Source organism: Wasmannia auropunctata, unplaced genomic scaffold (genome assembly GCF_000956235.1).
Source record: "Wasmannia auropunctata unplaced genomic scaffold, wasmannia.A_1.0 LD335047.1, whole genome shotgun sequence".
Lineage (NCBI taxonomy): Eukaryota > Metazoa > Arthropoda > Insecta > Hymenoptera > Formicidae > Wasmannia > Wasmannia auropunctata.
Window position 1 is genome coordinate 857,328 of NW_012027843.1, and position 23,145 is coordinate 880,472.

General features: G+C 41.3%; 1 protein-coding gene across 5 annotated transcripts in view; it reads right to left on the minus strand.

Moving 5' to 3' along the window:
- Nucleotides 1–23,145, minus strand: part of LOC105457802 (putative polypeptide N-acetylgalactosaminyltransferase 9) — a 195,341-nt gene that overhangs the window by 45,818 nt on the left and 126,378 nt on the right. For all 5 annotated transcript variants that reach the window (XM_011702681.1, XM_011702683.1, XM_011702679.1 and 2 more), the window contains 2 exons: nucleotides 21,436–22,460; nucleotides 18,383–18,572 (listed from right to left, as the gene is read on the minus strand). In XM_011702681.1, coding sequence (XP_011700983.1) covers nucleotides 18,383–18,572; nucleotides 21,436–21,688 — 443 coding nt within the window. In that variant the 5' untranslated portion in view covers nucleotides 21,689–22,460. The remainder of the gene's footprint in view (nucleotides 1–18,382; nucleotides 18,573–21,435; nucleotides 22,461–23,145) is intronic.

Here is a 23,145-nt window from a genome sequence, read left to right on the forward strand (position 1 = left end):
ATAATATATCATACTGAAAATGATATCATCGATACACGATGAATTCACTGTTAATGCGTGCACGTTGAAACTTATACATTGTATAAATTTGCTCAAAATTAATTTACATGACGACCTATACGCAGCATCAAGTTTTGCTTTTAGTATAGAATGGCAGAAAATATTCGAACAAATTATTTCATTTTTCTGATTGAATGTAACATATGTATTACCTCGTTCAACATTGCTGCCAAATGTCATAAACCGTACAGGTAATTTGAGAAAGTATTCTAAGAGTACAGCCGCGGAAACTTTTCTCCGCGTTCACGATATTTCTCCGCGAAATAAAGGAAATTTGTAATAAGGGGGTCGTTAAAACTTCAACGAGACTCTTCTTACACTCTTGTAACGAGTCGTGAAACTTAGTATCGTAACATTTAGTTGGAGTATCGCAATTGAAGTAACCACGATCTGTATATTAAGAACCCTCCATACAATTCCGTGTGGAAGTGGCTTTCGCTCATCTCTGTAGAAAACGGTAATGGCTTAATATATTTTTTTTTATTGCTATATCGAACGTAAAGTATGAAAATTCGGAAAAAGATATATTTTGTAATTTGGAAATAAATCACAAAAAAATAAAAATTCTTTCGTTATTTCAGTATGAGCACGGTTATACAAGAATTAATCTTCATTTTTCATAACTATTCTGAAAAAAAATTTGTTTAAAGGATTAAAAATTTATGAAGTAGCTCATTATATTCTAGAAAATGCGGGAAACGTGACAAATTCTACGTAAAGAGAGTCTTATTTTCATCGTATAAAGAGACAGAAGGTTGAGAAAAAGGTTGACTATATAAGTATCGTCGATGCGCATTAAGCATTCTGTGACGAGCTGAGATTCATTCAGTCGATGATCCACGTGACACCTACATCGATGGTATCCAATAGCATCTGTTTTTCCCCCCGCTAAGACGGGTATAGGATGCATCTAGCTTACAGCATACGTTTTTCCGCGATGTATGTTGAATAATGGAAGGGTGTCTAGGGATCGCACCGGCAACGAGAAACCGGGAGGTTGAAGTCGAAGAGAACGGAGAAGAGATGGAAGGAATATTGAACCGACGAATTTTACTATTTATTTATGTCAACGTTTCAAGCGCGCGCTATATTATTATATAGGATTTCGCGTGTTCGAAATATATTCCCGTATAAGGAAAAAAAATTTTCTGAAATTCTCTTTCCCAACTACTAATTTAAAAAGTTAGATTATATACGTACATGAGCGAGAGAGAGAGAGAGAGAGAGAGAGAGAGAGTCGTACGTGCGCGTACACAAAAGTGTGAAAAAATGTGTCAGAACTCTTGAAATATTGCATGGATAATATTAAATTTATTCTGTATTTCGCTGTTATTTTTGCGCGTATAATCTTTTTTTTTTTTTATAGAAAAGAACATCTCAATTTGTATAAAAATAAAGCTATTATGTTTTTGCCTTTTACATAGCGCCACTTTTCCCATATTCTATTCTGTTCAATGATCCCTATCGCCAGTCAACCGGAAAGTGCAATGAAATTTGTCGTGTGTACATATAAACGGGAGGGACTTGATGAATACGCATATGCATGCATATACACATACACATTAATTGGCACCCCATAAATCGCTCATTTACCTTGCAAATCGTGTTATTAACGCGGCCACCGATTTGTCGCCGCGGGCTGATCAGTTGCAATCTGTTTCCCCTGTCCGTCGAAGCGGAACCGGTGCATTTTTAATTACTCCCGTTGGCTCGTTAGAAAACGTGAGATTGCAAATAATACAATGTAACCCTGTTAACTAGCAGACGTCAAACAACAGGTGCACCAAATTAACGACGTATAATTATATTGTATATTGCTGATGAGAGAGAGAGAGAGAGAGAGAGAGAGAGAGAGAGAGACAGAGAGAGAGAGAGAGATTGCACGGCATTATTTACGTACGTAACGAATTGTAAATACAGCAAAGTCATGGAATATTTTCATGGAGGTTGATGTCCAATCAGCGATATCTGAAGTCGCGAATTTATCGCAAAATTGTACGAACTACCACTTTTATGCTGAATATTAAACAGATTGAAACGATATGATAAATGAACGTCGCAACGTTTCGGCGCAACGTTTATTGAAAAATAATAACCATTATGTTCCTTTTCCCGTATAGAACAAAAATATTAAACATCTCGGCACTGTTTATTTTCAGATAAATTTTGATCATTAATTTAAAACAACATTCCGCATTAGTTTCGACGTGGTGTAGAGAAAATATTAATAAATGCCTATAATTCCTCAAAGCTCGAAATCTGTGTGTGCATATAAATTGCGATCAATTAAATTGTATTCCTATCGTATTATCGACAGATGCAATTTTTATTTAATTCGCGATATATTATGTTTGTCGATTCGTTAAGAAATATAATGTCCTCTTTCGATTATTTTTACAACTTCTTAATGTGATTGGAAAAAATATTTGATCAACGAGTTGTAAAAATAATCGAAAATACCTATTCACGCTGCCAGGAACTCTAGTTACCAAATGATAATATTATTTTTTCACGTGTTATAACGCGTTTTAATAACGCCACGGTACTTTTTAAAACTCACTTTAGACGATCTGTTATTCGCGTTAGATTTTAGGAATAGATTTTAGGAATAGGATAGAATTCTTTTCTTATATATGTGTATTTACATGTATTTTTCGTATATATAGGTATATATATATGTTTTATGAATGCATGAATTTCTAATTTTCCGAATATTATTCGCATTATATTGGTACATAACATTATAAATTTTCAGAATTTTATTCCAAATTCTGAATAATTTCTATGTAAATAATAGATTATTCAAAGCTTAAATTTATGATCGGCAAATTATATTATTTGACATAAATTCTATAGCGAGCAGTTTCCACGGCTAGAATATATATAAACGAAATGTAAACTCAAGGGTAATTTTAATTTGTGCAATGTAAACTCAAAGGTAATTTTACTTTATTAAATGTGCTTTTACAGCTTCATTTGCACGCTATAATTTTTTGAATCAAAAGTTAGCGGAGTTAGCGCAGGGAAAGAGTCACTGGATTAACTCGCTGAGCCAGAAACGGACGATTCTTTTTTAAGGATCATTGAAAGTAGTGTATAATAGTGTACCTGCGACGGAGAGATACAGAGAAAATAATTTACTGCGGAGAGAAAGGAGGAAAGAGATGGGAGGATGAAAGGACCAAAGATGGTACGAGTATATGCTCTAAGTAATTAGCTAATTAGGAACATGCGTTGATGGAACCGTAATCGGAATCATGATTATTCAAAGGATCTTGTATACGTCATAGATGGAGTAGAACCGAAATAACGAATAACGTTTATAACATAACATGGACAAAAAAATTACCGCAAAGATAAAAAAACCGTGTTCAAAATATTGGTGTATACTTAATTATGTTGTTTCTCGTAAAGATGATAGGATTTATTGATGCTGCATAAAATATCAATATTACTTTTAAATGCAAAGAAAGTAACAGTATAAATATAAATGTAAGTAAAAGTTATTCCACTTGCTCGTACCGTTAATATGAACGTGTGATTTCAACAGCGGAAGGGAAATCTGCACTTTTGTAGTAAGCATATATCCAGTGCAATGCATGTCGGGAACTGTACATACCTCACGGAAGGCCCTTATCTTCCCTTTTCGAAAATCCTTATTCCTACCGGCTTTTACGAGGCATTCGCAGTTCCTTGAAGCGTAACCACGGCTACTATCGTTTTACTAGCACGTGACGTGCACGCCTCGTAAAACTCAATCGGGCAAGAGCGAGCGAGCGAATAAGCGAGCGTCTTCTCGCGAGAAATTCAACAAAGGCAATTTAACGCACCCGTACACATGGAGCATGGGCATGGGTGGCGTTGTTACTTCCTCCCCTCCCCCTCTCCGTGTCGAAAAACTTCCGCGTGTGTCCGCTACCGTCCACTCATCCAGGTCTATAATTACGGCTGCGTTTGCGGCTAAGTAACCCACTTATTATGAACCGGCCGCGGTCGCGGCCTTCCAAGTTAAGTTCCAAGTTTTACGGCTAACAGTTCTAATCTCGCTAGCACTCGTAAGTGAAAACGAGAACCTCAATACACTCGTGCGTAAATCGTTTAAAAAAAAAAAAAAAAAAAAAAAGATTAGGCAATTACGTGACCCGGTCGAGTATCGGGCCGTGTAATCTCGTGTGCGAACGATTCTCTTCCCTTTCTTACGGGCCAAGTGTCAAATATTCGAAGGTACAATGTTTTATAGCGTATCGCCAAGAAATTTTTTTTCTAATTTGAAACGCAGATCCGGCACGCGATTTCGTCCAATTAATTCACTCTCCCAATTTGGTAATTACCGAGAGTGCTTTAATGGCCATTACCTCACATTATTTGTGAGTTTCGCATCCCCGCGTAGAAATTTATTCTTTCGCTTTGCCGATGAGTTTCTCGAGTAGACTGCACAGTGGAACGAGAGGGGGGGAGGGGCTAATTAACGCTTCTTAAACGATTTACAATGGGCCAAATTAAGTTGTTATTAACGGTAGACAACACTCCGATCGGCGAGTACTACTCATTGCTTATCACGAAAATAAGAGGGATAATAAGAATAATGAAGACAAAGGTCGGACACCCAGACAGATATCTATTTCTGAGAGCATCCTTTGCGAGGGCGGCTAGGTAGACGAACGGAAATAACTTTCAGGAGTTCGCAAACGACGTCTAACGAGAAACCCGAACATGAATATTCTAAGTGGACCGAGCAAGAATCGCGACCTGTTTCTGGTTTCGTGGCGTCTCCCGTAATGGCGTTCCCATTTCTCTCTCCTGCTTTCCGAGCCAGAGATTTCGACCAATTCTCATCCGGTTTAACGCGACGACCGACAAGCCGTGCGAAGTAAAAGAAAAAAAGCGATATAAAAATCGGTCGGAACCGTCAAGAAATTTTTCATCTGAACCGATTTTCGTCGAGCAGAGTCCATTGACGGATGAGTCTGGGGATTGCAAGTAAATTTCCTTTGGAAGAACATGAGACTAATGCCGGCCGAACACAACGGCTGTCCGTAGAGCATGAGATTAAAGAAAGGATCCAGCGTACCTGCACCCACATCTACTCACATGTACACACACACACACACACACACACACATACGAAAGCGGACATCGGATCTATTTGCGGATACGGAGCCGTCCTTATCGCGTCCGCCCGTCGTGTGCCCGTTCTGCGACCGTCCGACGGCGATACGAAACGAGCATTTGCCGGCCATTCCGACAGGACCATTATGACCAACGGAGTGTCACGAACGCGTTCTCTCTCCCCCTTTTCCTTCCTCCTTTTTTTCCTCCTCTCTTTTTTCCCCCCGCGGAGGCGACCTACTTCATGATATGTCGCGCGAACGAAACCATCGCGAAATGAGATGGAAACGGCACGTAGAATTCCGGAACACGGGGAGAAACGTGTATCGAAGAAGAAGAAAAAAAAAGGGTAATCATTATACGAAAATATTACGGGGCGCGTGACGAAACGTCAGAGCAATATTACCGCCTGTCACGAAACACTGGCGTTCTGTCACGTCGTCATTGCGCGACACAGAGACGTCACTATGTGCAAATTCTTTCAATCCTTCGCGATAATTATATTGGAAAACAGTTACGATACGCTATTATAAGCGTACACGATTCTTCCCAGATTCTCCTTCTTGTTTTCTTTTATTCTTTTCATCGCGTAGACAGATCGCATCTTATTACTGCTCGCGCGGCGTTAACAGAGTGTGTTAATGAGAAATAAATATTTGGCGAACAGCTATACGACAGGTTTTGCCGTGCCAGGTCATCGGCACATCCATATACCATCGATCATCCCCCGTGGCTCGTCGCTCACGGCATTTTCGTGCGTGGCCGCGCTTCTCGTGTGTATCACCGCGTTAATTTCATTATGGAAATTCGCGCGCGGTTCCCCGTGCGACTCTCCGCGTTTAGATTGTCGCATGTAAAGCAGCGTTAAAAGAATCACCGTATTCATCCGCCTCTTTCCACGCGGGACCGCACCGCGTGGGGTGCCGCGGGAGGGGTGTGGACGAGGGCACGCGACGAGCGTTTCCTCTTCCTCGTACACGTTCGCGCGCGCTATGATTACCAGCACACCATCGTCGGTAATGTCGCTGCTGCCCTTGTTATTTCTCGCTGCCGCGGGATTAACCATGATCGATCGACGGAGCGACGAACGAGAAATCGCCACTTCGGCGATAATTATGTACACAGCGCGCCGTGCTGTAATTGGTTGATGGTGTAATCGCGGATAATGGCAAGATCGAAGCGCGAACGTTATAAAATTAATCTCTCAGCGTCAACAATCGCGACGTAGATTTTGCCGCGGCTTCCATTGATTTTAAATTGAGCGTCGGCAATATTTTCGAAACGAAAGAGATAGATCGTGTCTAAAATAAGATGGAGTTCGCTTTCGAGCTGCGAAACTAGAGACAGGGTATCGCATAACGAAACGATATTACACTGCGGCTGAAAATAATATCATATATAAAATAAAATTGTAAGATGAAAATACTTTTACACCAAAACGCCATAAATATTTATTAATGCGTTATGAGAAATTTTCCGCAGACTTGGTATAAATTTGATCGTGAAATCAAATGAAGTCTGTTTATATTTTTACAGAGCCTCGCTCAGAAAATATATATAAAGTTACTGAATTGCATTTTGTCGCAGCGAGACTTGCAGTGAGAATATATAAATAACGTGATGCGAGGAAATGTTTCGTTTGGTATTTTTTTGCAATTCTATAAACGTCCAGCAATTATGGAAAACGGGAAAATGCTATGTCGCGGTTCACTGTGGCTCCGCCATAGCGTGGCGGGACGTGTATAGTGAAACGCATAGCGAGACATCCTAATTTTGACATGAAAGTACTAGCACGAACGAGTAGCACAATGCACGTTCTTCAGATCAAATAACGAAAGCAGGAATAGTCAGCCGTTTCTTCCGCCGTGTCTATCCTTCTCCCTCCCGGTGTTTCGCTTATATGGAAATAAGAAAGACGCCTTACGCATTGCAAAGTCCTTTTTATTCACCATACGTATCTCGTTTCTATCCCACTATAGGCGTTCTCCTAGCTGTCTTATCGCGTCTTCCCGCGCCATTCTCCTCTCTTTCCTCATGCGCGAATAATAACCAACCCTTCCTCTCGCAGGTCTTTCAACCGAGGCACCCCTTCTCTCTCTCTCTCTCTCTCTCTCCCTCTCCCTCTCTCTCTCTCTCTCTATTCTTTCTATATGTATGCATCCACTTTGTCTCTACCTCGAATCTGGCCACTCGTAATTTCGTCCACAAGTGCGTGTCGTCGGCTGTACGTAAGATTGTATGCGTCCTTGACGGCGCGCGGACTATTGTCTGTCCTCCCGCCTTAATTGGACGTTTCGCAAAGTAAATTTCCCGACCTAGCGGCAGATAATGCTAATTAGCCGGAGTCTGGGTTAATTCTGCGGGTCTGAAACTGTTTGAGGCTCCCCCCTCTCCTCTCCCCAATTTCTCCTTCTTTGCTCTCAGCAATTTACTTTGGGAACTTTGCAGAAATCTTTCACCGCATTGCTGATATCGTCAGACGCGATCGATATTCACGTAAAAGATAAATAACAAATTTCGCTGCGCATCGTTACACATTGCTTTTCTCTAGCGCATTACTAGCTATTATCATTTTATCTAGCAGATAAGATATTATCTCCTATCGGTAAGCATATCGATTTCTGTGAGTTAATTTTACAATATTTTTCACAATTCCGTAACTCTCATCGGATTCGTGATTCAAAAAATATCTCATTGTATCATATTTATTCTATAAACATACTGTTTACTAAGATAGTTTCACATCGGGCAACGTTTTATGGAAGTTTGCCATCAAGAATAAAACGAATAATTTCGCAAGCCGTCAAGTGCTTCGCGCATACTCCATCACGCGTAGAAGTTCCCTCGCGAGGGAGAACAAAAGATCCCGGCTACCCTTTCTGCAGTCACCCTTAACTCGTATCTCGACGGAAGCTCTCTGACAGCCGGCGGGGGTCGCAACACTTTATTCTTTAGCTGGCTATCTTGATTCGTCTGCTCGCGAATCCCTGCGATCGAACCGACCAATCCGGCAACCCCCTCCCCCGGTCAACCCTCTTGCCACCACGCAAAGCTTCGGATACGGATCCTCGCGATACGAGATATCCTTGTCAGGTTGGCCGGCCTCCCTCTCCCCCCCAGCACCCCCGCGTTACTCTCGGCCCGAGTCTGACCCCTGCCACCCCCGTCCGCCGTCCGTCGTGTCTCGGGAGGATTTCACGATACCCGCTCGACGTGGCCCATCGATTTGAAAGTGTCTTCGAATCCTGAAATCGGGGTGCGAGCGGAGTGGCGAGGCGAGGCGAGGGAGTGCTTGAGACAGGATTCAGGAAATCGCACTAAATCCAATTACCTCCGAGACTCCTGGAGGTGATGTATACGAGACATTTCGCGGGAGATATGGGGAAAAAAAAGAAGTTCGAAGCCTGTACCGATTCCTGTCGGAATTACGGGCTTTGCGGTATTTCGAGCGCCGAGCGGCGGATATCGAGGGCCAGACGCGGGAAACTATGAAGAGAGAGGATGTCTCGAACCCCGAACGTCGCGACCGTGTCGTTGACGAGGAAGCGTCTTGGCGGAGATTTCAGGAATGCGTTCCGAGAGCGCGGATTGTCACCGATGCGAGCATCGAGAACTTGCGGCGAGACGGAATGACGAAACGCGATTATGAACTTAATGCGATTAAATGCAGTAAAGGAGAACGTTATACGCGAGGGTTAAGCGAGGCGCGTTTATTAATGCGACAGACGGTCTCAAGTTTACGTAAATGACAGGTCTTGTGCGTTCACATGCAATCAATATGTTGCAAAATTAATATATTTTACAATATATACATCAAATGTATATGAGAACGTAACACGCGAACCAAACGTAGTCTAATTTCACCCAGTTATTTTAAGAAAATATTTACTCTATTGAAATTGTACCCTATTATTAACTTAGCGACATGGAGAAAATTAATATATTCAGTCAAGGAAATCAAAACAATCAAGCAGGTAAAAGGTGTCTCCGAATCCTTTATTTACGTTAATCCTATATTACGTTTATTTTAAACTTGCCCTCGCATTACGTTTTTTCGATTAATATCTTTAATTATTTATTCATTTTCCAGCTAAAGTTCAAATTCTGTGATCTGAGAGATCCACATACCTTATTAGGGATTAATAGATCATAATTAATGAAATTCTCTTTCAAGCGCATCGCTTGAATTTCTCATAAACGGATTATTCTGCACACAGAGCAACTCTATGCATTATATTTATGATAATAATAGCTCCGGTAAAATTACGAAAAAATTAGATAATTAAATTACATTTTAATTTTGCTACTTTGATAAATAAAATCAGTTTTATATAAGTAAATTAAGCTTAAATAAATAGTATCACAATTCTGTATTAAAAAAATTTCATTCTTTTATCTGATTTTTCAATTTATTATATTCTAGCTTTCTTTTTCTTTGCCGATGCAAGTTTAAATCTACGAAAATACATTATCCTGGTAAATGTACAAACAATGGGTATTTAGCGTCGACGTACGATAAAGAAAACGTATTACGCGCCAGAGAGAAGAATGTATTCTTTCTTGTAAAATGAAGTTGCGAGCGTGTTCATTTTTTTTACCGGTGTTCAGCTCTTGTTTTCAACGATCTCGACATGAGCTTTTAGCAGAAACTAGATGTAAATTTTACTTTGTGACGTATTCTTCCCCGTTTTAAAATTGATTAAAGTTCATTTCACCCTACACCGCTCATTTCCTCCGTATATAGTTGCGCTTATGAACGAAATAAAAGCGGCTCTTCCTCAATTTGCTACGAGAATAATCTGAATAATCTCGGAATTAAGATTAAACGACGAGGCAGACGCGTTTAAGTGATCGACGAGTATGCATCGATTAATTTCCTTTAATAATCAGGGTGATTAAAATTTTACCTCCTTTATAATATAACCCTTTGTAACCGATATCAGGGGCGGAGACGTCGAGACGGCTAATTTAGCCTTTTGCTAGAAACAAACGTCAAGCAAATTTTGCGTGATGGAAAAGCGCCGATAATCGAGTTGTCGCCGACTTTAATCTTCGATAAACGAAGGTGGGATCTCGATGGCTGATACACAGAGTCTTACTTAACGATCTTGGGCGCAAGATCGTAAATGTCGATCATCGTTAAGGCGATAAGGCGCTTTCACTTAACTTAATCCTCGAGATAATGGATGTTAAGGTGAACTAGTTCGTTAGGGATAGAACGCTATATTGAAGAAGACACAATCTGACCCAGCTAGCGTCACGGTCCTAAATTGAAAGTAGAAGAGCGGATTTACCTGTTCAGACAGATATCCTTCCTGCTCTGATTTTTTTCCACTTTTGTAAAAAAACTGCGTAATATTTAGATTTTGCCACTAAAATTAAATTTTTTTTCTTCAAAAATTAAGAATCTTACATAAATCCTCTTCATTGTTATCAGATTTCTTTCATAATTAATTGTTGCTTATTCATCTTACAATTAGCTAAATAAATATGTAATTAGTGCACCGCTATATTGTATCTTAATCATATTAATCTTATTTTAAAATTTTAGATGTTTATTTTAAGTTGTTAATTACGTGATGTAACGAGTTCGGAATCACAGAAAAAGAAAAGAGACAGAAACAATACGATTCTCTATACGGGGAAATCTTCGTGATAAGTGTAGCAAAACGCTTTAATAATCCGAACAAATTCAACTAGTCTTTTTGAAACCGCGGCTATTTTTTTGCCACAAAGCAAACAGCATCGCGATAGCGAGCGCAAAGCAAACTCTCCTCCCTCGTATACGAAGCTGCATCGAGCTCGGCGAGCGTAACGAACGTGCAACGTGGCGCCGTGAACACGAAAATTAGCTGGTAGTTAGGTAGCGATCGTAAAACTTGCTGGGGCCGTTGGACGCCCGGACGCGCTTCCGGAAACCGCGGCGTACTTTTCGGCCGCGTGATAGACACGCGAGTGCAGAACGAGACCGAAATCGCAGCCGCGACTCGCAGGCGCGCCTGATGAGCGAGAGGACGCAAAAGTACCGGGGACACGGTCGTTCTCATGAGTGCACTTTGCGTTTCCCCAGAACGATATCCAATCCCTCCTCGTTCTAACCAGGCCGCTTCTCCTCCCCTCTCGCACCTCGACGTCCTTATCTACTCCCGCCGCGTAACTCGGAAAGTTTTCCTCGGTCGCAAGTTTCGCGGCGCGCCGCGCCGCACCTCTTCCGCACAGCCGAATCCTGTGTACCTTACGCGAGGGCTCGACTTATTCTCGAGTAAACTCGGATCGGTTTGCGGCTGTTCGCGGAGTAACTTCGCGGATGATGATTATGCGTACGATGGAGGGTTGGAACTCCTATTCGTTCAAAGTTAGGTAGCGCAATATGATCCAAAAATATGAAGCCTGAATCAATACAGAAACTTGATAACTGATCTCCGAAACTCCTGAGATTGCCATCCGTCGCGGCGATTGTTTTACAAACAACTTGAAGTTAAGCGACGATAAAAAAAAAACGCAAACATCGATCTGGCGATTCGTCATAGTTTCGATTGCCTGACAACGAATTGCGGTAATGCCTGCAGCAACTACCCTCACTAGGCAGCCATCTCCAGCGTCTTGCGCGTCCATTTCGCTCGAGTATCTTCACCGAGCGTGGAATACGCTTACGTGAACGGCAATCGTTCCCGGCGTTCCTGCGGAAGCGACGAGATCCCCTGGAAGCCGCTCGGTCCACAATGGATCCTCGCGAGTGATTTTCCAACCAATGCACAATGGCTCCACTGTCGAAATCGTTTTGCACTCTTGCCGTGGTTTGGCTTCTCCGCCAGCTTATTCCTTCCGGACGGGAATGTCGCATCGAACTCGGAGATGTACGCGAGCTCCTCTTTCACCTTGCAAAGAATTCTGTCGACAGCTGCGCTTTTCCTTCCTTTCAATAGTTTATTTTAGCAGCAAATTATTTAATCACAGCGCACGCAATTGCGCTGTCAACTGTACTGTAATTAGCTGCAATCTTGAAGAAACCGATAGTGATTTTTTTTAAATCGTACCAGAATTTTCTTCAACGTGTTAATAAAACATCCTTTCTTTTTCTTCTTCGATGCTGCTCTGCAACCCGGATCGAGACTTTGTTTCCAATGCGAGAGTGCCGCAGTCCTATGTGAACTTTGGTTTTCTTATATGTACGTTTCGTTACAGTTGCAATTTTTATGGGAAGAGGTTGTAAGCCTGAATCTTCACTCTGGAAGAGTGAGCTTGTTTTAAAACTTATTTATTGTTGTTGTTATTGTTTGGTTGCTTCTGTCCTCCAAGGGATAACGCAATACCGCGATTTGTTTATCCGCGGTTTTACTTCGGGATTAAGTTCACGTTTCGGATACTTTGTTTCTATCACGCGCGATATAATATTTCCCCGCTCAAAATTCCATTAATAAAATACACAGGATATTACTCAAGGATATAAGTATAATTGTAGATGAATAATTTTAATTTTCGCTAAAGTATAATTGATAACCTGGGAGATATTCTAAAGGTATGCCATATGGTATTATTGAGAATTAACAGTTGCGGGATCATCGCAACGTATCGGCGGAAATAAAACAAATACGAAGTGGCCCATTGTTTGTCGATCTGACGAGCGGCGAAAGCTAACGGGATCGTTTCCTCGGGCGTTATTCGTACGTCTACCGAAAACCGATTCTATATCCGCAATAATGGCAGAATAATCAATCGCGGCCGTCCGTTCCGTACTTCCGTTCCGTTCGCTGCGCCGCGCCGTCGCCGCATTCGTACTGCAGCCCGTGCGGAACCACGGAAACGTGCGCCTAATCGAATCTAAGTGTGAAGCGTGCGCGGGTGCGAGAGATGGTAGGCAAACTAAATAAAGCCGGGCCGACTCGTAATTGAAAAATATTGGCGCCTCGCGTTAACCCGCCAGGCGAATACGGAAATCAAGCGGCAAAACCAGCCGGATCCGGCACATATTTTTTCATTACCCCTTGCACGCGTTTCCACCTACGTGGCCGACGGCTCGCTGGAGAATCGCATTACGACGTGTTTGCCTGGTCTTTTTCCAGGTGGAGAAAAAAAGGGAAGGCAGGGAGGGAGGGAGGGAGGGGGGAGTGGCGGGGCTTATTGATCGTGGCAATCGTGTACCGAAATCTGAAAATCGATCCCACAGAAAATCCATGCGTCCGTCATTGTGTCATTGATACAAAACGAGAAATGTAATATTTTAACAGAATTTTGACAACGCGAGGGATTAAAAATTTTATAGTAACAATCATTCAATCGCGAACGATGAATAAAGCCAGAGAAAATTAATTTTGCTCTGAAATCTCGGATAAAACTCGATCGAAGGGAATCGTATGTACCAGCACGTATTCTGAAATATTTTATTGAATTGCGCGCACAATTCGCACAATATATCGATAATATAATGTTCCTCAATAAGCGGCATAATAGACGCTGCCTAGCTTCAGCAATGTGAGCTCCTTCCACGAAATTGCTGGCGGAACCATGCTGCTCATAAGTCCTCGTTAAACTCTCGCTAGATATCGCTTTTTTACACCCGTTTTCTTTCTTTTAGCCTAGCTGGCAAAACGACATCACCAATTTTCCCTCGCCTTTTCGACGCTTCGAAAGGAGGTATACACTCTAGACAAGAAAACTTTTCGGCTAATGAGAAACGGACCGCGGAGCTGCCCGTAGGAAATTAACCGTGGAAAACTCAAATTTTCATCGTAAATTCGTTCGAAGGATCAAGGGGATTAAATCTTAATTGCGACCAGATGAAAAATGGCGTAAAATATCTGCGCGCAATAATTTACACATTATCACGTAGCTCTTCGTTATAGAGAAGCATTAGGTAATTTTTAAATTATACATATAATACTAATATTTTAACGTGATGTTATTTAAACAGAACACTGATAAGAGTTTTGAAAAAAAGTTAACTACAATTTTATTACTATGTTGTAAAAGTTATATGTATTTCAATTATTAAATTTAAAAGATGAAGCTGCTGCGATTATAATATATCCTGAAAATAATAAACATTGTGCGAAACGTTGAAAGACCAGAGATACCCAGGTATAATAACTTATACAAAATCAAATACTGGAAACACGAGGATGCTCCTCGCTGTTTGGTAATGTGATAATTAAGCAAAGTCCTCGCAAGCGAATTTCACAGTCGCTGAAGGAGCAGCTTATTAAACCGAACGTTTCGCCATTTGCATATTTAAATTTCCATTTCCGCAGAGCTCTTGCCCGGGCAGCGCCACCAGGTTTAGATAGGAAAACCGCGAGAAGAGAGCGACCTTTTATCTCACCTCTTATCGCTACAGATGCATTGATCTGCTCGTCTCCTCCGCCGAATCGTCTTCTGTTTACTTTCAAATCTCCAAGAATCAATCTTTGACTTGTTGAACGGCATCATCCAAGATTTTCTTTATTCAATATATTCTTCAGAGAGTTACATTATTAAAATACAAATATAACGTCAACTTCAATGCAATTTCATTATCTTTAAATAGATAAACATTTTCTTTAGACCTTATAAACAGTTTAATCTACCTTTATAAATAAATATACGGCCATTTTTCTTTATTTCAAATATTACCTACTACAATTTAGCAAAATAGAGGTTTTATTGTGCCGATAAATGGTTTATCGACTTTTTATGTAAAACCTCGATAATTCTAGTTGCCTACAAGATTTAACTTTTTATATAATAGTTCTGTGTCAATTGTAAAATTAATTAAATCATTCGTTACAGAAGGGAGATGGCCCTCCGTTATTCAGTGAGCCGCACCGAGCTGTTGAAGGTCGCTTAATTGAATATTCAAAAAACAATATGTACCGTGGCGGAGATAACGACCACTTTAAATGATTGGTCCACCGCGGTAATTACAGTCGCCCTCGGGTGTTTAAATTATTAATTAATAACCACCGACGCGTTGTACCTTTGTTAACTAACGCGATCGTAATCGCTAATTATTTCGACTCTGTGACTGCTAATTCAATAAAATCCAGAATTAGCTCGTTTTAACTGTTTAAGCTACCGGAAATATATTTTTCAAATACAGTATAATAAAACAGCACCAATGGAAAAAGCGATAATATTTCGTTTTTATATGAAAAAAAGCCCATGGCGATTATTTCGTGTCGCTCTCATTGAAAAGGAAAATATTTGACAAGAAAATCGTAAAACTCCGTTAAAATAAGAGCATTCGGTATGAATTCGATACGAATAAATGCGCTATCCATACACCGAATTATTATTCCTGGTGTTGCCTGCTAATTGGATAAATGTTTCCTTTCGCTACCTTTTCCCTTTGAACAATTTACGAGTATATAAAACGTAGTCATCCAAATCGACTGTTTTATTCCGCTTAATAAATCAATAACGAATTTTTATAAACAATACGCAACGTATTCATGACTAATCGATAAGTTTACATTACGAGGTACTTGATAAAATTACGATTATTTACCCAAGTGTTTTTATCATTCGGGGTAATCGTGATTCGAACAATACTCGTGATATCAATGCGATGATTACCGACTTTCTCTGAACAATTCTCGCGACTCTAAATCAGGGACACCTGTTCGTAAACGCGTCATATAGCACACCTGGGCCGGTGTGGTAGCACCTTTATCCAAGCCGTTAGTTACGGACGCGACTCGCGGTGTGTCAGTAACAACAGGCACCCACGAAGTTTGCCCACCTGTCCTGATAATGTCGGTTAATATCATGTAAATTGTAATTAATATTCATGGGGTTAATTCGCTACCGCGGTCGGCCCGACGCCGCTGCCGCCGCCAGGACGAAGTTTTAGCGAAAATTTACGGTCACCGCGAAACATATTTCGGACGTACCGCAGGTACTGCATAGTTACGGCCCTACGGTTTCATCCGAATAAATCACGTCGATCTGCGCGACGGATCGTAACAAAATTATCAATCTGTTGCTTTGGTGTAATTTGCATAATTAGGCGCAAGAATTAAATCATGTTAAAATAATATAAAAAGTAAAAAAAATTTAGACAAGAAAAATCAGGAAAAAAGTGCGGCAGAAATAAAATATACGTAGTATTTAAATATCTCTGGCAAAATGTAGAATTTTACCGGCAGCCGGCAATGAACGTATACATCGTATTCATATTACGATGCAATATTAAATTTAAATAGCAGTAATTTAAATTCTACGAACATATTTGCCCGCGAGAAGGAAAGCCTTTAACGTGATTGAGATCGAAAAAAGAGCGTCCTCTCTTAATGAAATAGTATAATTGAAAACTTCCTAGAGGGAAGTTTTAGAATTCCCGCGTGACGTAAGAACGGCGGCGGGGCAATGTATTAATTTCCGGTAACGCATTTTCCAATGATTAAATTTCCGAACTACGCCGCGCGCACGCGCCACGCTCTTTTCGCCGTAGACTATTACGGTCAACTCGCGCAACAAATTAGGCACAGTGCAATTAATTAAACAACACGTAACACGTACCCGTAGTACTTCGCGCAAGCGAGCGGACGCGAACACCCCCTCCCCCTCCCCCTCCCCTCCTCTCCTCTCCCCCGGCGGCCCCGTGAAATTGCATTTGCGACGTAGACGGAAAATAATTTGCAACGTTAACAAGAATTCGGAATAGAGGGTCATTAGCATAGCTTGGACGCACATATAAGCATGCACGTACGTATACATTAGCGGGGGCTGTTCTTCTTCGTTCAAGGGAGATGTTTACATATAATAGCAGCGCGTTTAACTTAGTGCCGTAATTAAAATAATGGCGCGATGCAAATTACATGAGGCATTGCGTTATAATATTATACTCGAGAAATGCTCCTCGCAAACACCATCGCATTGCGTATTTCATTCGGAAACGAGAGACAGCAACCGCCCTCGGACGCGGAGTTGCCTCGCTCTCCGCAAAAGCCGCTTTTAATATCCTTCGTGATCGTGCGCGTTGTGCTTGAATAAATTGCGCTTTGGTACGATGGAACGCAAGACTAAAGAAAAGTAATTTCCGATCATACATACGATATCGACATTTAACAGAAACTTTATTAACAGGTACATTCGATGTCCCGTCCGCAACGCTCTCGGCAGCCGGTGGAGATAAAATGCAATTTTTTTACTCGCAGCATTCCTGTCCTTTACACACAATTACGGTAAATAAATGTATGATATATTTACACCGGACAAATAAAACGTATAAAATTTCGTATTTTGTCGACGACGTGGTATATGAGGGCGACATATCTTTTTAAGAAATAAGATACTTTTAGCAAGGACATATTTATCGAATATAAGATTGTCCTTTCTCGGGAAAGAAGGAGGACATCTGGTCACGTTATTTATAGAAGAAGTCTACAAGTTACGAATGTGAGAAACAGGTCTCGATATTAAAAAAAAAAGGCTGCTTCTCTGATATTGCGCAATTTACGAGCAATTTATGATGTAGCTGTTGCTTCGCAAGCGTATCCCGCGTCGTGTCTGAATTTTTTTCGTCAGTGTACACGCATTCGCAAAGGAAACTATTAATTCAATGCCGCTCGTAACGTACGCTTCGTCTCCCTGTGCACCGGAGATGCTCTATAGCTCACACAGGCGATCCTCTCTCGAGCGAAAGGAAATAATGGGAGGATCGGATCAGAGATGGCTGGGTCACGCGGCGTCGCGACCTCCGACTCGCGGTGCTTTATCAACGACCACCATGTTATGATGCGACCATCGCGGCAGTAAAGGAAAAATGACATGGAACATTTACGGCCACGATTCGCCGACGCATTACCGCGGCCTATCTGTCACGATCGGCGAAACGCCGCTGGCTGTTACTCCGTCGGTTACCTCGGGGACCCAAAGTATCATACCCTTTTTACACCGGATATAACATACCCTCCAGAGATGTTCCGTTTTAAACGCCCGTTTTTCTTTCCTTTTTTACATTCACTTTGCGTATATTTCTCGGTTTCCCCCGATAGGAAATATCGCGCTGATAAACGAGCCACCGATCGTGTCTCTGTATATAATAAATCGCATGTGTCCTTTACAGGACAATTTGCGATAAAACTTCCATTATTGCAGAGACACGTCGTTGGTAAGCTATTATCTCTCCGAAGGAAAATAGAGGAGAGAAATTAATAATATTAAATAGCAGCAAATTATGTCGTCAACTTTGATCAACTATTGCAAGTCAGCATTATATGAATATATGACTCACCATTGATCGCGTGGATCGGGCAAAGATCTGTGCACGGAGATTAGATCGCTGACATACTGATTAAACGCGTTATTGAGCCAGCCATCGTCCACCAGCTTCTTCGTCTGCGCGGACATGTTGGCCGGCAATATCACGGGCCTGCCCATCTCGCCGGCTGCTGTAGCATCCAACTTCCGTGGTACTATGGGATCTAAAAGCCATCGAAGATCACAAATGAGTGACGTCGTGCGTGGATGTTGACACGTGAGTTGATTACAGTGAGATATTTTACATTATGTCTATTAATTGGAAATTATGTACCCTTAAATTTACCTCATCCCGTCAAATTAGGTAGATTTAAGATTATAATATGACATTTATGTATAACCATATTTAATTAATTGAATTTATTGAATTAAATGAATTAAGTGAACCACATTTATTGAACTTTTATTTAAATATTATAAAAGCTATGTCATATGCCAATCTTCGGAAATTTCATGAAATATTTTTAAAGAAGAAATAAAATTATATTATGCTAATAAAATTAAGTGAACCACATTAATTTATTAAACTTTTGTTAAAATATTATAAAAGCTGTCATATGCCAAGCTTCGGAAATTTCGCGAAATATTTTTTAAATAAGGAATAAAAGTTATATTATATTTCCTAAGCAATTCAAGAATGTTTCTTATTATAACAAGTAATATCCTCTTATTTAAAAAATTATGCTTTTTTTATCTCATTTTTCACTCTCATGCAATTCTCTCTTCTCTTCTCATAATTCAAAATCAAAATTGAAATTCTTATGGACGTATCTTCAAGGCTAATGATTGGAAAAAGGAGTCTGGCCGTTTCTGGAATCGATATTGCTCTACTAACGACAGCATCGAAAAATCATTACGTTCCAAAGAGTAACGATATTTATAAGCGCAGTCTTATATCGCAAAGAGAACTCTTCTAAAGTTAGAATACTGCTAATGAATTGAGAAAGACATTATCGCGCTGCTTTACGCGTCGACGAGATAGAAAGGCAAATGAAGCAATTCGGTGACTCATGCCAAACTCGTGGCCCCGCTCGTATTTTGTCGCGTTCCGGTTTAGTTTCTAGCTAATTCGCGTTCCGCTTCTCGTTTCGCCTGAATAGCGAGAGTATGATGCTTAACGTCAGCGCGCGAGGAGAAACGAGTCGGCGGCGGCGGTGATGACGACGCGCTGCGCCGGAGAAAAAGGGGCATCGGGAATTGAATTTTCAGCACATCCACGTCCCCGCCGGGGTCTCGAGGTACACCCTCTAAGAGCTTTCTCGCATAAACTCCAGTTTTATTTGCCGGCGCCATATTGCCGCGGCATAGCTGCAGCTAAAGCCAACGAAGCAAGTATACGCTCCGGCGATATGGCTGCGCCGCGCCCGACCCGCCTGTCCTGAAAATAATTTTATCCCGGTCGACAAAGTTCGGCCCCGGTGTGTACGATGCGGCAATAAAGAGGACGACAAATTGCTTTAGCGCCGCGACCCGGGCCGCCACGAAGTTCGGCGGTGAAACTCGCGTCGTGCATCACAGCAGCGTCGCTGTTACGCTACGGGCTTTTCTTGGTGGGATCGCTGCCGCCGTCGCCGCCGCCGCCGCCGCCGCGCCGTCATCGACGCCGTTCTTCCTCTTCGTTCGCGCGAGATGAGCGCGAGAGTCATCTCGGCGCCGGAGCACGCGTTCATGCCCGCGGAGGCATTTAAATTCATTAACGCATCATTCCGGGCGTGCGAGCACGTCAAGTTTCCCCGCGAATGCGAGCTCGTGAGAGGCATCAACCGGCGAGAACGACTAAGCTCATCATTCGGGATCCACATTTACAGACTTCCCCTCCAGCACATGTATCGCGCTATTCGCTAGCGTGCTACACCGACAATATCGCCGGGATGATCCATGCATTATGAAAGCCCTATTCGTACTTCGCGTCTGGCAATAAGGGGGAACGCCGTGGGTGAACTACCAAAGATTCCTTATTGCACCCGTGGCGGTGCCCTAGAGAACTTTCGTCTTTGAGGATCCTTCGCGTGTACAATACAATCATACCTCGCTCTACGTTCTTCCTCTCCGTGCGGTTTGCCTTTATTCATGCTCCTCTTGTGCGATTGACACGCAAGAAGCATAATGCAATCGATGCAAATATCAAGTTAAAAGGATTTAAAACATTCATTTCAAAATAAATTATTCTTCTTTTTTTCTTTCTGTTCAACTAACCGTAAATTAAACTCTCAATAAATAATTTTCTGAGAATTAATCATCTATAGAATTCATCATATATAGAATTTGTACACAATTTGTATCCAGAGCAAAATCAGAAAGAAATTTTGAAACAACTGGAATCAATTTTTTGATTGTAATTATTAACATTCTACAGATTTTATGTTCATTTTGTGTAAAAATCTCATATTGAATTACGCACATAGCGTATGCATAATTATCAAATGTTTCATAAGCAATTAGGAAAATGTGTAATTATTAATAATTTTCTCTCATTCACCTTACTTGAAAAACGTATTCGAAATATCGGACACATTGAGCCACAGGTGGCTCGCGAAGTAATCAAACATTCTCGAGTATGATTCATGCACAGCCCATGCATTCCAAAAGGGACATCTATCAGCTTATTAAGACCTAACTCGCACTTAACCCGCGCGTGTGTGCGGTGTCCGCCTATTAAGCCGTTTCCTAACAGACGTGATTTATGTAGCAATTCGCAGTACACCTACGTCGTATCGGCAGGAGCTGAAGAATGCAGTATTAATCATCTTCAATTTTCGTGTCAAAGATAACGATTTGTCTAAATACGCGGCACTTTAACAGAGTAATCAAAATAATTCTTATGTGGAGAGAAAAAGAAAAAAAGAGAGAAAGAAAAAATGCGAACAGAAGCGGAATCCTTTGTCTCTCTCTTTCTCTTCAGTTATATTGTAAAACAATCTTTTTAACATTCTTAATAATCCCACATATCTAAAAAAATAATTTCCCAATTGGCTAAACAAATAAGAAAAAGAAAGAGAGAAACGAAAACAACGTCGATGAAATTACCTTGCTTCAGTCCGGCTTGATTCTTCGCTCTGTTGCTTATCACATTTCCGGTCGACTCTTTTCTAAACGGCGCCGCGGGCACAAAGCCGTTCGCTGCCGGTTGCTGCGGCATCGCGACGCCCGACGGTGCCAACCCCTGGACGGCGGCCGCCGCCCGATCCTCCGTGTAGAGTAGAAAACAGACGGTCACCCACACGGCGGTCGCCAGCACCGCCACTTTCAGCCACAACGACCTTCTCCTGGGAAAACCCATCCTTCCGCCACTCTTCGATCCTTTCCTTTATGCGCCTGCTGCGATCGACACCTTCCCGCGTTGCGATTATCGTACTTCTCGTGCGGCCTCGAAATGTCGTGTTACCTCAGCAACATCCTCTCGCCCCTCTTCGATCTCTCTCCGATCAGCTCTCGCCGTGTGACGTCGAAAGGTCCGGGCGCCTAGGCTAGTTCCTCCTTTCTACACGATCGAGGACGCTAATTAAACGCCCGGGTAGAGAGAGGAGATCCACGGGAGACGCGTTCCTTTCACGAGCAACCGCGTCAGGAATTTCACAGCGAGAGCCCCGTAGAACGATATTTTATCCTAATCGAAATGACTGACAGTCACTGACGTGCAACTTCGATAACTTTCCGTGATAATACATGCGTTTATCGTCCGTTTCGGCGAGACTATTCTTCACGATTGATCTCTCTGTCGATGCTCCATTGCGATAGACGAGGCGGGATAAAGCAGATCTTTATAAATCGTGCAAAAATTAATTTTGCACCAGTTCGAGATATACCGACGTGGCAGACGTCTACCGAGTTTTAATGATGTAGTGTGATACGTTTAGCAATCGATATGTCGATATTTGGTTCTCGCCGTTACGTCAACGTAGAACGGCGAAATGATCATGCATCAGCATGTGAATTAGGGTCGTATAGACGCTGTGGATATGATTTCTTTATGTTCTAATTAATACTCGGCACATGTACATTACGATATGTATTTTCGGATCGAGTTTCTCAACGTCACCGCATTCTCGTACCTGCAATCATAAAAAGACAGGAATATTAATGGAAGAAATCTAACTCGATGTATAACGGCTAAAGTCCAATAAAATATTGAAAAGTTCCAATTCGTACAAGTCTGATCTACTTACAAACTATTTCTTCAAAAAGTACTCGCGTGCGCATTCAAGATTAAAACTTTTACCCAAGCTCGTTTAATCATTAGTAAGCCCACAAAATGTTTTATTACATTAAACTTGAACATTGCGCTAAAAGTATTGGATTTTTTAAAATAAACATTTAAGATAACAGTTTATATAACATTTGGAATGTCCAATTAATCAGAAACTATCGCGCTGCTACGAATCCTATTATTCGAATAAAATCCCGAATTGAGACCGCTGCAGAATATAATTAATTTAATTTTCGACATACTAAGAAAGTTGGAATCAAGTAAATAAGTTCTCTGTTCTTGGTTATTAACTATTCACTATTTCTGAAGTGTCAAAACTGACGTAATAACGATCCGCGATATATTTAGTTCCGTCAAACAGCTTCCGGTTCTTTATTAATTCAGTGATTCTGTCTGGCAGACTCGGAAGAATTTCAGAGCAATTCATTTAATTCGTTTTCTAGAATTGCGAATAAAATAAAGACTTTATTGATCCAGTCACATTTATAATGTGATATTTTTTGACAATATGATCTATAATTAGGTATACT